The sequence below is a fragment of the Canis lupus genome, chromosome 1 (assembly GCF_011100685.1).
Source record: "Canis lupus familiaris isolate Mischka breed German Shepherd chromosome 1, alternate assembly UU_Cfam_GSD_1.0, whole genome shotgun sequence".
Classification (NCBI taxonomy): Eukaryota; Metazoa; Chordata; class Mammalia; order Carnivora; family Canidae; genus Canis; species Canis lupus.
In genome coordinates, this window is record NC_049222.1 from 115,633,874 (window position 1) to 115,647,500 (window position 13,627).

General features: G+C 49.0%; 1 protein-coding gene across 6 annotated transcripts in view; it reads right to left on the reverse strand.

Moving 5' to 3' along the window:
- Window positions 1-13,627, reverse strand: part of SIPA1L3 (signal induced proliferation associated 1 like 3) — a 234,864-nt gene that overhangs the window by 22,878 nt on the left and 198,359 nt on the right. For 4 of the 6 annotated variants that reach the window (XM_038529020.1, XM_038529023.1, XM_038529021.1 and 1 more), the window contains one exon: window positions 3,891-4,112. The exons of 1 other annotated variant lie outside the window; for it this stretch is intronic. In XM_038529020.1, the coding sequence (XP_038384948.1) occupies window positions 3,891-4,112 (222 nt within the window). Of the gene's footprint in view, window positions 1-1,162; window positions 2,801-3,890; window positions 4,113-13,627 lie in introns of those variants that run through there. One more of the 6 variants, XM_038529025.1, reaches the window with a different exon arrangement.

Sequence of the window (13,627 nt, forward strand, 5' to 3'; positions counted from 1 at the left end):
GGGACTCCAGGATCAGTCCCCGGCCAAAGGCAGGTGCTAAACCACTGAGCAACCCAGGGATCCCCTGGCTCTATACTTCTAACAGTGCCTCAAATTCCTCACCTGGAAATAGGGGTAAGAACAAGATCCCTTGGCCGGCAGAGAATCAGTGAGGCCAGGTCTGTACAACCCCAGCCAAGCAGCCTGGCTGAAAGGCAAACACCCTTGTGTTGGATGAGGACATTAGCTTTTCCCCGTGGGACTGAAATCAATGAGAAGGGAAGCAAAGAAAGTAGACAGATTTCGTAATTACTCCTGGCGGGGGTTGGGGATGAGCTTGTAATACATGGTGACCTGGGGGGATAAATCACAAAACCAACAAGCATAATATTTGCAGTGATTAGCCTTAACTAATTGAGTGAATCTGGGCAAGTGACATCACCATTCTGTACCTCAATTTTTCTTATCTGGAAAATGGGATGCAAAGTACTTGCATTTCATTGTTCTATAGTGAGGATTAAATGAGTCAATGCAGCTGAAAATCTTATGACAGTACTTGGTATTAACATACATAGGTAAATAAGTTATGCAAGTGAGTTCCTGTGCCTTGGGATAAGATTTCAGTGACAGCTTCATATACGGGGAAAAAAAAGTATGTTTAACCTCAAATAATTTAGCTTGAAGATGATGTTTTCTGGAAAACTAGGTTAGGTGACTCAGAAGGATCTTTAACAATGACAAAGACACTATCTCCAAAATGCTCAGAGAGAGTGTGAATAAAACAGCTTTATGAAATGCGAGTGTGTGAACAAAAGCAATTCTAAATTAACATATATCATCTTCTACATGTGATTTAAAAAATGGGGCTCCTGGCTGGCTCAGTAGGTGGAGCGACTCTTGATCTTGGGCTTGTAAGTTTGAGCCCCACATTGAGAGGAGAGATTACTTAAAAATAAAATCATAAAAAAAAAAATCTGTAACTAAATTATTGAATACAATTGCAAGAAGCCACGACACTATTATGTGTGGCCCCAAATATTTTATATATTGATATAGTAATATATTTTACATATTATACATACTTATGTATTTCAAATATTTAATTTACATATGTTTATACAAACATACACACCCAGGGGTGCCTGGTGGCTTGGTCAGGTAAGCATTTGCTTTCGGCTCAGGTCATGTTCCTGGGGTCCTGGGATGGAGCCCCGCATCAGGCTCCCTGTTCAGTGGGGAGTGTGCCTCTCCCTCTGCCCCTCCACCCAGGAGTGCTCATGTACTCGCTCTTGCTCTAATAAATAAATAGAATCTTTAAAATAAATAAACATACATACCTATAAAAAGCCTTGTTTGAATCTTACCATGGGGAAAAGAGGGTTTTTCCCCCGGGCATATTTTCTGTGCACCTACTATGTATGTACTGGGCCCTGGATGGGGCTCATGGTATCTCTGCTCCCGAGAATTCTTAGTCCACTGTGGGGAGAGAGGAGGCAAGCTGCTAGGAAATGATGGTCTGATGTGTCCTGAGACAGGGAAGAAGCATGCGGTCAGTGGAAGCTGAGCCTGGTGTGGGTTTGAAAAAGCTTCCCCCAGAATGGCATGTGTGTGTTAAGACCCGAGAGACGGTATTTTGGGTCCCTTCCAAAAAAGATGTTGAAGTATGAACTCCAAGTATCTGAGTGTGGCTTCATTTAGAATTAGGGTCTTTACAGAGGTAACCAGAGCAAAATGAAGCAATTAGGATGGACCCTCAGCCCATGACTGGTATCCTTATAAAAAGGGGAAATGTCAACATAGAGACACATCTAGGGAGGAGGCCACGTGAAGGCAGAGAATGGGGAGATGCATCTACAGGCCAAGGAATCCCATACACGGCCTGCAAATCACCAGCAACTGGGCCAGTAGCTCAAACAAATTCCCGTTCACAGCCCTCAAAAGGAACGAGCCCTGCCAACACCATGATCTCGGACATCTGACCAAGACTACGTGTTTGGAGTTGGGCCACTCAGCCTGTGGTACTCGTTAGGGCAGCCCTAGTTTGCACACAGGGGAAGGATGGCCGGGGCAGCTTGTGGAAGACCTAACGGGGTCGCAGGGTCTGACCCTCTGGCCACCCTAAAATTGGGGGCCTGTGGTATCTAATGGGGTTGCAGGGAGATCAAAATGAGATGTGTGGCTCATGCGTAAACTGAAGGAGCACCCAGAATGCCAGGAGGTCTATGGGTGTCTCGTGACTAAGACAGAGGCATCTACTCTCCAGGAGAGGAGAGAAAAGTGACAGAATGATGGCAGGGGCTACATACAGCTGGGAAGGTCCATCCGAGGACGTGGCATGAGACCCCCCCGCCCCCGCCACTGGAGACAGCCACAAGATCTGGGGGAAGGGCACTCCAGGTGTTCGAGAACCCCTCCCAAAGGCCCTGAGGTTGGCCTGGCCTTGGCAGCACAGGAGGCCAGTGGAGCAGAGAGAGGGAGGGGCAGAGGGGGAGGAGGCTGGTCACGCAGGGGCTGGGCAGGAGTCTGGGCAAAGTACACGCTGTACTAGTGCCTGGCATCAGATGTGCTTGGTCAGCGGGGCCCTGGACATCCACCCTGGGCGTGGGGGACACCGCTGGAGGTTCTGATCAGGAGAGCAGAGGGTCAGAGCCCCTGGCATGCCGTGATGTGTGGGAACTGGATTCTTGGGGTGAGCTCCCCAAGCTTGCCCGCCGACATCTGCAGGACTCACTTCTGTCTCCTGACACCTTTCTTCCGCCGAGCTCTGTGTCCTTCTCACATTTGAATGGCCCATCCAGGTCTTGAAAGACGGTACAAAGACCTGGATGGGGAGGACAGATTCCCTGCCCCAATGGAAGAGGAGCCTTGGACCTGCCCTATCCCTTACCAGCTGTTCTGACTCTGGGCCTCAGTTGCCTTATCTGTAAAATGGGGTGAATAATAGGTCCACCTCACAGAGTTCTTGTGAGAATTCCAGAAATTCATTCACATATACAGGGGCTTGGAACTGAGACCGGTATACAGGGAGCATCGGGTAAATATATCCTATTCTCCTAACTTAGAAGAGAAATCCTTCCCAGTGCACACGCCTCTCCTCTCTTCTGCCTTACAGCACAATGCCGCAAACGAGCCGAGCATAGCGCCCTCTGATTCTCCTACTCTTCTCTCCTGCACCCGAGGGACCTCCAGGAGGCTCACAGTGACGCCGGTGCACAGCCCATCACACTTGGGCTCCCAGGACCCCTTGCTCACCTGGGATTCTCCTTATTCTCTGGAGGCTGAGGGCTTTCCGGCCCCGTCCTGCACCTGCCCCTCCTCTCTACCCACACTCTTGGCCTTGGGTGTGCCTCCAGCCTCGTGCCCCTGAGCCGATGACACCCCAACACCCCAGGTGCCCTCTCTAGCCTGACATCTCTCTCAGCTCCAGACTCCTCAGCCAACTGCCTCCTTGTTTCTTCTGTGCCTTGTGAACGTAACCCACTGGGGACTGAGCTCAGGGGCTTTCCCCACACCGAGCCTGCTCCTCACCAAGCCTGAGTCCCCGTCTCAGCTCAAGGCAAGTCTGCCCTTCTGGTTATAGGACCTGGGGGTTCTTCAACCTTGCCTTCCTCTCAGCCCCAATGCACTCTGCTGGCCAAACCCTGTGCTCCCCTTTAAGCATTTCCATCCCGAGGCCACCTCGTCTCCTTCCTCGGCCCCCATCCTGCCCGCCCCTCAAACCCCTTGTCTCCCGCATAGCAGTCCCCTGAAGGCCATGTCCCTCAGGCAGCCAAGGGACCTCTGTCCACAACTGTACTCATGGTGTGTCACTGGCCCAGCACCTTGCTGAACGAGCGAGGGGCCACCCTCTTCCTTGCCCAGAGACGCCTGGCTCAGCTCCCACAGCCCCTGCTGGGTGGCCATGCACTTACTTCTTTGGGTCGGTGAAGGGGAGTGGCCGTGGCGGGGGCTCGTCTGTCCTCTTCCACCCCGTGGGGTGCTTATTGCGAACGGGCTGCTTGGAGAAGAAGGACTTAGGGACGGAGGCGGAGAGCTGGAAGGGGCTGGACTGGGCCAGCTGGGAAGGCCGAGGAGTCTCTGCGCTGGCTGTTTTGTAAACCTGAGCGGGGTAGCCTGCCCGCGAGCTCATGTCACTGCAGAGTAAAAACCAGAGGAAGTCTGCATGAATCCACTCCACATTTTGCAAAACTGATCTGTTCCAATTCACCTTTGGGAAACACAAAGTATTCTTCACAGGAGAGGTACAAATACACTACAGCAATGGAAAATTCAAGCACAGAAGTCTGTAAGGAGGGTGCCTGGGTGCCTCAGCTGCCTACAGCTCAAGGGCATGATTCCGGGGTCCTGGAATTCAGTCCTGCATCGGGCTCCCTGCGGGGGCCTGCTTCTCCACCTCTTGTCTCTCATGAATAAATAAACTCTTAAAAAAATGTCTGTATGAAAAAAAAAATGTCTGTATGGAGAGAAGGTGAAGTTGCCTACACAGCCCCTCACCGTACCCCAGGAATGCCCTTCTAGCACATGTGGTACCTCTCTGGGGATTAAAAAAGTCACCACCGTGGGTGGATGCACCCCGAGATTTCCCTGTCTCCTGGGCACAGCCTACATAGCCGAAGATGGGGATCCTACCCGCCTGTCTCTAGAGGTTTCCATGGTTTACAATTTGCTCACTCTCTTGCTGCCTTGCACTTTCTCTCCTTTTTCCTATGTATTGCAAATACGCATGCGAATACAATTAGAGAGGTAAGAATTATTTTTTTTGGCGGGGGAGGACTGTATTTTTCTATAACTGGGATCACATTAATATGTGATCTGTAATCACATTAATAAGTTGTTCTATAACTTCTTTTTTTACTTAAAATACAGCTTGCCAAGTAGCCTTTTCATTCAGATATTTTTTTGAGTACCTGCTATACATCAGAAAATATCTCCGCTGATCTAATGATCTAAAACCACAGCTTGCTATTCAAATGCTGGATTCCCATGGAATCAGTGGTACAACAAACCCATGTTGCTAACCAGTACACAACTTTTGGGGATTCAATTGTTCACTCCTCTGAGGCAATGTGACTTTTAATACTTTTAAATAACATTCTAATTCCACTTCAAGTAAGAGGCATTTAATGAAAAAATTAACGCCTTTGGGGTTTAAGCCAACAAATCCTTTTTGAAGGTCAATTTAACAATATGAAGGGGTGGGACTTTTGACTATGATCAAATGAGGAGACTGGCAAATCCTCTCCCCCAAAGCACAAAACAGACACAACCACCACTTCAGCACTTTGGCAACTGACCAAGGGCATACGGCAGTCTAATGGTCATCTCTGCTTGAAAAACCGGTGTACTTCAGATATGGAAAGAGGAAATCTGTGGCATTTGGGCTGGGGCTCCTCTCATCCTCCTGCCCAGCTCAATGAATAAGGACATTCTGACATATCCAAACCTTTGGGACAGCATCAAGCATACTGACGTGTGTGCACCGAGAGTTTTAGGAGAAGTCAGGAAAGAGCAGAAAAAAGACTTAAAGAAATAGTGGCTGAAAACTCCCCAAATTTGATGAAAAAAATTCGCCTACACATCCAAGAAGCTCCACAAACCCTAAGTACGGTAAATACAGAGACATATGTATCCAGAAAAACAGCTCAAAGTCAAACAGTGAGATAAAAATCTTGAAACAAGAGAAAAATAATTCATCACATACAGATAAGCATCGATATAATTAACTGCTGACTTCTTACTGGAAACAATGGAATGGAGTGTTTTCAAAGTGCAGAAAGAAACAAACCACCAACCAAGAATTCTGTATCCAGCAAAACTATCCTTCACATATGAGGCAAAATAAAAATATTCCTAGATAAACAGACTGAGAGCTTGACTGCCAGCTCATCTGCCTGGTAAAATAATAAAAGAAGTCCTTCGGGTGAAAGACAATGACTTCAGGGGTGCCAGGGCTGGCTCAGACCATGGAGAGTGTGACTCGATCTCGGGGTGGTAGGTTCAAGCCCCACACTGAAAAGATTACTTCAGAGAGAGAAAGAGAGAGAGAGAGAGAGATAGCAAGTGCGCATGAGCGCATGGGGGGGAGGAGTAGAGGGAGAGAGAGAAGCAGACTTCTTGCTGAGCAGGGATCCTGACTCAGGGCTCAATCCCAGGACCCCTGGACCATGACCTGAGATGAAGGCATATGCTTAACTGACTGAGCCCCCAGGTACCCCTAAAAATAACATCTTAAAAAAAAAAAAAAAAAAAAGAAGAAAAAGATGAAAAGGACTCCAGATGGTGACCTGAATCTATACAGAGAGATGAAAGGTCCAAGATGGTAAATTTGTGTATTAGAATAAGACCATAGATTTAGGTTTTATTTCTTCGCTAACTTCCTTAAAGACATAAGATTGTAAAAGGCAGTAATAAGAGCACTATACTGTTGGGCTTATAACATACATGAATGTAATAAAATGACAAAAATAGCACAAAGGATGGGGAACCAGATGTGGCTATGCTAGAGAGAACTTTTTCTTTAAAATATTAAAAAAATTTTTTTTTTGAGAGGTGGGGAGGGGCAGAGAGAAAGGGAGAGAGAGAATCCCAAGCAGGTTCCATGTTCAGTATGGAGCCTGACTCACAACCTTGAGATTATGACTTGAGCCAAGATCAAGAGCAGGACCAACTGAGCCACCAGGTGCCCCTGGAGGAAAATTTCTGTATTTTATTGGAATTATATTACTAGACTTGAATTACACTGTTAACATACATATTACAGTAACTAAAAAAAAAGTAAAAAAAAAAAAAAGAGATATCCAAACGGTACAATAAAATAAATTTATTTAATACAAAGGTGGCAGTAAAGGAAGAACAGAGGGGCCCCTGGGTGGCTCAGTCAGTTAAGAGTCCAATTATTATTATTTTTTAAAGATTTTACTTATTTACTCTCAAATAAATAAAATCTTTTTTTCAAAGATTTATTTATTTATTCATGAGAGACACAGACTGAGAAAGAGGCAGAGACATAGGCAGAGGGAGAAGCAGGCTCCCTGCAGGGGGCCCGATGCAGGACTTGATCCTGAATCCCGGGATCACAACCTAAGCCAAAGGCAGGCGCCCAACTGCTGAGCCACCCAGGAGTCCCAAATAAATAAAATTTTTTTTAAAAAGATTTTATTTATTTATTCATGAGAGAGACAGAGAGAGAGAGAGACACAGAGACACAGGCAGAGGGAGAAGCAGGCTCCATGCAGAGAGCCTGACATGAGACTCAATCTTGGGTCTCCAGGATCATGCCCTGGGCTGAAGGTGGTGCTAAACTGCTGAGCCACCCGGGCTGCCCCAAATAAATAAAATCTTAAAAAAAAAAAAAAAAAAAAAAAAAAAAGAGAACAGAGCAAGAAAGTGAACATAAGCAAACAGCAAAATGGGAAATGTAAATCCAATTATTAATAATTTCTTTCAATGTGAATGTTTCAACGCCCAAGTTGAAAGACAGAGATTGACAGACTAGATTATAAGCAAGCTCTGAAAAAGAAAAAAAAAAAAAAAAAAATTAAAAGCAAGCTCTGGGACACCTGGGTGGCTCACTGGTTGAGCACCTATCTGCCTTTGGCTCAGGGCATGATCCCAGATCCTGGGATGGAGCCTGCTTCTCCTTCTGCCTGTGTCTCTACCTCTCTCTCTGTCTCTCTCATGAATAAATAAATACAATTTAAAATAAAATAAAATAGAATAGAATAAAATAAAATAAGCAAGCTCTGACTAGATAAGCTTTCTATGATTTAGCAACATTTATTAATGCGGCCACGGTTATGAACTGGTGGGGGGATGCCCAGGGAACCATGGAGCGTACAACACCAGGAAAGGACCTAAGGTGATTAGGCCTCCCCAGGGAGGCAATGGCACCTGAGCTGAGAATTCAAGGATGAGTAACATCAGTCTAACATCTGATCTCTCAGAAACCTATGTCACAGAAAAGCCTGCACAAGTACTTCTAGGCACATACATGGATAGTCACTGTGGTTATTGTGTGTAATTGAGAAAATCAGGGGTGCCTGGCTGGTTTGATAGGAGGAGCATGTGACTCTTGATCTCAGTGCTGTGGGTTCAAGCCCCATGTCAGGTGTAGAGATTACTTAAGACAATAAATACAAACTTAAAAAAAAAAAGTAAGTTAGATTTGGCTTGAATGTCTTTTAACATGAGATTACTAGATGCTCCAGGCACATCCTGATGATCAAAAACAAAATCTGGGTGGCTCAGTTGGTTAAGCATCTCACGTGGGCTTGGGTCATGATCCTGAGGTTCTGGGATCAAATCCCCATCAGGCTCCCTGCTCAGTGGGGAGTCTGCTCCTTCCTCTCCCTCTGCCCCTCCCCCTGCTTGTGCTCTTTCTTGCTCTCTCCCAAATGGAAATAAAATATTTAAAAATACAAAACATAAAACAGAACAAAAAATGATACACCCAGCTCAAAGAAAGAGGTAGGTCTGTTTATGAAAAAGGACAGATGTCTGAGTGGAAACAAGGCTGGGAAACAAAGCATGACTCTGCTTTTTCTTTTTATACATGCACATATACTGCAGGATTACTGGGCTTTTGTTGTTTTGTCTTTTTTACAAAAAGGAACTGTACAGTTTTTTTTCCCCAACTGTGGGTCATGAAATCATTTTACTGGCTCTTGACCATTATTAAGGAGGAGAAAACCCATAAAACTGAACAGATAGGAATAAAAAAACATCGGTGTACCGCATGCAAGCTAAGTAAGGGTAAGTGTTTTGTGAAACTTCGTTCTGGATGTCCGTGTGGGGTTGTAACATAAGGTGCTTCCCCCGTTTTGGGTAATGGTCAACAACGTTTGCAAGAACTTGGCTGGTGCAGGTCTGGAGAAAAATCTCTGGGTGAGTGTGCACTAACTGGTTACCTCTGGTTACTAATGATAGGGAACACGTACAGAATATAAGTGTAGTGAAACCACGTAAGTGGGGCAGGGTAAAAAGGCAGTGCAACGTGACACGCCGGTCTCCCTTCCTGAGGCCACCAAGACCCATCCTTTCTTGTCTTCCACAGAGAGCGTGGGCACGTAGAAGTGCACGTGTGTGAGAGGGAGTGTGTATCATTCCTGCTTCTCTTTGTGAAATAAATGGCAGCATATCATAAACTTGCTGTGCACCTTGCTTCCACTTGAACCACATATTCTGTAGATCTCTCCACGTCACTCCATACAAGACCCCTCTTGTCAATGGCTGTGGGGGGGTTCACCCTATAAATCTATCGCTAGTGATTTTAACCCTTTTACTTTCCATGGTACATTTCTCTACCTTGCCATCAGGCACGTTCATTCAGCTTTGGTGAGCTGAAAAAACAAGAGATGATTAAAGAAGGGGGAAAAGATGAAGGTCCTTTGTCTCTGTCTGCCAGCCGGCTCCATCCACCGCCTCCTAGAGATGGGTCTGACCCTCTCTGTGCCCTGCCACAGACACTGTGGGTATCGGCCTCATCCCCCCTCAACCTGTAAATGGAGGTGGATTTTACTTATCCCTTGCTTGAGGAAGGTGACCTGACACCAGCCAGCCCAGAGGGCAAATCGTAACTGGGTGGTGCCACTTGTCTGGGATGGGGATGGGTGAGACCTCAGGGAACGTGTCTATGGAATGCCTGCTGGGTGATTTCTGGGGAAGATTTCTTTGATAAAAAAACCTACAAAAGACAGTTGCAGGAAACATCACCTTCTCTTCTAGTGGACACCGTGACTACTGGGTGAATGACGGCCACTCTGAGAATGAGGGGAGCTAGCCTGCAGGCTGACGGAGGCAGGTCAAAAAAAGCAGAAAGAACTTAGGTCTCTGAGCCAATATATTACCCAGTCGCGGGGCCTTCCCTAAGTTGGCACTTGGTGTTCTGTGAGATAGTGGACGTCCCTCAGCTGAGCTGGGATTTTCTGTTACTTGTAGCCAGAGGCACTCCCATGACTGGCTCTGTCTTTAGCTTCTCCGAGATGCAGTAGATGGTGCTTCACACACAGGATGGCCTCAACACAGAACTATCCCCCGGAATGCGCTATCTTGATCCAGCCCGAGGTGGAGTTCTCACCCCACCTACCCATTTCTTTCTGAAGCACCAGCATGGACAGGTGTCCTCCCTGGGCCTCAGCTGACACTTGAAAAACAAGGCAGTGCCGTGTGGTTGGCGAGAACGTGGGCTGTGCTGCTCACCTGCCCCAGGCTCCAACCCCAGCTCCGAGTGACACACTGTGGCCTTAGCTCAGGTCCCTTCCCCTTAGTGAGCCTGTTTCCTCCTCTGAGGAATGAGGAAAAACAGCACCACTGCATGAGTCCCGTGTGCAAAGTTATATACGGATGTGGTATGCCCAGGGGCTAAAAGCCAGGGCTTCGGGCCCAGCCAGGCCTGGGTTGGGGGCATCCCGCTTTGCACTCCCACCCCACCTTCACCTGGAGAGGCGATCTGTTTTATAGCTCAGATTTTGTTGGCGGAAACGGTTTTGTGATTTACAAAAAAAGCGGAGAAACCGCAGGCTGGATGGAGAGAGCAGAGTTGCACTCACACGTGCAACACTCTAGTCTTGGTGGGTGGCCCGGGGTGGGCGACAAGCATGAAGGGGCTGTGCCCCTGCCTCCAGGAGGCAGGGCCAGTGTTGGCTGTGCACAGCTTGTGAGCATGGCCAGGCCTTGCTCCCAGCATCTTACAGGCATCCCTTCTTAATTGTACTGGCAATCCCACGAGGCAAGAGCTACCACCATCTCCATGTTCCGAATGGGGAAACCGAGGCCCAGAGAGATTAAATAACTTGCCCTGAATGATGCAGCTGGTAGGGGTTGGAGCTAGGACGCAAACTCAGTCTGGCTCAAGAGACCTTGCTTTTAACCACGAGCCTGTACTTTCAAGGACAACTGCAGTCACGATAAATACGTGATAAGTGCAAACGAAACCTAGCAGCAGGGGATATTTTTGTACCCAGCTACGTCTCAGGCCCTGTGTGAAGTACTTTAAATGCATGATGTCGGTTCATTCTGGCAGCCGGAGACCACAGATCCTATTATTAACCCCATCATACAGATGAGAAAATTGAGCCACAGAGAAACTAAGGAGCCTGATGGAGATCACACAGTTGGGTCAGCTGTGGAGCTGTGCGATCCGGACACTGGCAGTCCGAGGCCACGGGCCAGGGAGTAACACTCCTCACCCACGCACCCCTCACTGCTTGGCCTTAACCGCTGGACCAACCTTGCCCTCTCTGCCTGGTGTTAGCATGGCCTTGAGAGCTCAATCAGTCCCTGCAAGTGGCTGGAGTTATCATGCTCCAGGGCAGGAGTCCTGAGTGGCCACGTTTCACCCAGGGGCCTGGGAGCAGAAGTGGCAGGTCTGCAGGGAGGGTATGAGCTCCACCTGATGTAGAACCCAGTCACCTTCTTCACCCCATGCCCCCCAGCACTGCAGCAGCCTCCTCCTGCCCACCCCCACCAAACACAGCCAGAGGGAGCCTGTGAACACCTGAGTCGGATCACAGCCCTCTGCTGCCCAGGACCCTCTGTAGCTCCCCCTTACTCAGGGTAGAGTCAGAGGCCTTTCCTCTGCCCACAAGGCCCCATACCACCTGGCCTGTCCCCTCTGCCCTCAGCTCCTCCCACCCACCAAGCTCTAGCCACGTGGAAGCGCTTCCCAGCCAGAAATATTCTAGCCTCAGAGCCTTTGCGTTACTCCCAATTTTCCTTGAGAGGGCTTGGGCTCCTCTCCCAGACTGATTGTGACTCTCCAAGTGGGTCTTGGTCACGTGTGACCCCCATGGACCCCCCAGGCCCTCGCATTACCTTTAAGCATTGTGCCCCCCAGAAAGGTATCCCAGAGACTCCCTCCTGGCACAGCCCGGGGAAGCAGAGCCACGTGCTTCCTGCCTGGCTATGGCAGCTCCACGTGGAGTGGAGAGCCTCTGACCGCCCCTTCACAGCTCTGACAAATTGCTCTGGAAACCCAGGAAGCTTTGGAGTGTGTGCTGCCTCAGGAGAGGGCGGGGGGCCAGGTGGCTGCCCGCCTGGGATCACTCAGCCCACGGCAGTGCCCACAGCGGGCGCTGGCGCCTGGCAGTGTGCCTGGAAGCTGGGCTCCCATGACGAACGTCTGGGGAGAGAGTCTGCGAAGTCACTGAAATCATCGATGGGCACAAGCTGCTACAGGCTCCAGCAGCTTCCACAGCGGGGCTGGAGCACAGGGAGCGAGTGGGTGGGTGTTTCCCTGTTCGGGCACGGCCTGGCCCGTCCCTCTCCTGGCAGTCCTCGCATTTTGCGGGCAAACTCAATTCTTCTACCCTTCAAATGGTCCAGAGTAATCTTTTTTATTCCCCCCAGAGTAATCTTTTTAAAACATAAGTCAGATTATGCATTCACACGCCTCCCAGGGCTCCCACGTCCCTCAGGAACAAGTCCCCGCAGCTGACTGTGGTCAGTGAGCCTGCCAGCACCAGGCTCTGGCCTGCCTTGCCACACCACGTCCTGCCCCTCTGTCCGCCGTGCCCTGTCCGACCCTTCCTCTCTGGCCACCTGACCATTTCTTAGGCATGGCACGCGAGTTCACCTTCAGGGTCTGGCCATTTGCCGTTTCCTCCGCCTGGGTTAACCCCTTACTTCCTATAAAATACCAAGTTCTCTGAGAGGCCTTTCTGGCTCTCCGTCCTGTTGGGTGCCCCCCCCCCCCCGCCCCCCAGACCTTATCACCATCCGGCATAGTAGTATCATTGGTTGTTCTGTCGTCAGTTTGTCTTGCTCTCTCTCCAGGAGGATGTCAGCTCCACAAGAGAGACACCTGAGCCTGTTCCCTGCCATGTCACCATGTTTGGAATAGACTCGGGCACACGGTGGGTGCTTCAGTGCTCAGTAAGGATAACATGCCTCTCGGCTGGGCCTGCCCCGCTGTCCTCTTCTTAGGAACCTCACCACTCCCTGTCTGTAGCACCCTCCTGACTCAGCTCGCTGGCACCGTCCTGGGCCTGGGTCTCCCTCTCTTCCTCCATGTGAATGAGCAAAGCCACATGCTGACACAGTCACAGCTGCTCTGTCCTCTGGTCCGGGCCCCTTCCTTCTCACATCTCAGCCTCAGCCCTGTCCCTAAGGTCTGCCTCCAGTCCCATCCCCAGCACTATCTTTCAAAACCTAAACCTGCCTGTACTACCCTTTCTGCTGAAATCTCTCTTTGCTGCCCATAGCTCTGAGAATGGAATCTAAACTCTGTACTGTGGCTGACAGGGCCTTGCATGGTCTGGCTTCTGCTGACCTCCCCCAAAACTCTCTCATCAGCTGCTCCCTCATTTTCTACCTTTGAGCCAAGGAGCCTGTGTTCAGCGACCTGATGGCATCCACCCTTTCTACCTCAGGGCCTTTGCACACTTTGCTACTCCCTTTCATAGGGACACCCTTTCCACATCCCATCTTTTCCATTCTTTTAAAGATTGATTTATTTATTATTTTAGAGAGGGGGAGGGGCAGGGGCAGAGGGAGAAAGAGAATCTTAAGCAGACTCCCCGCTGAGGGCAGAGATTGACACAAGGCTTAATCTCTCAACTCTGAGATTATGACCCGAGCCAAAATCAAGAGTTGGATGCTTAACTGACTGAGCCACCCAGGCACCACCCTCTTTTTTTTTAAATTGCATAAT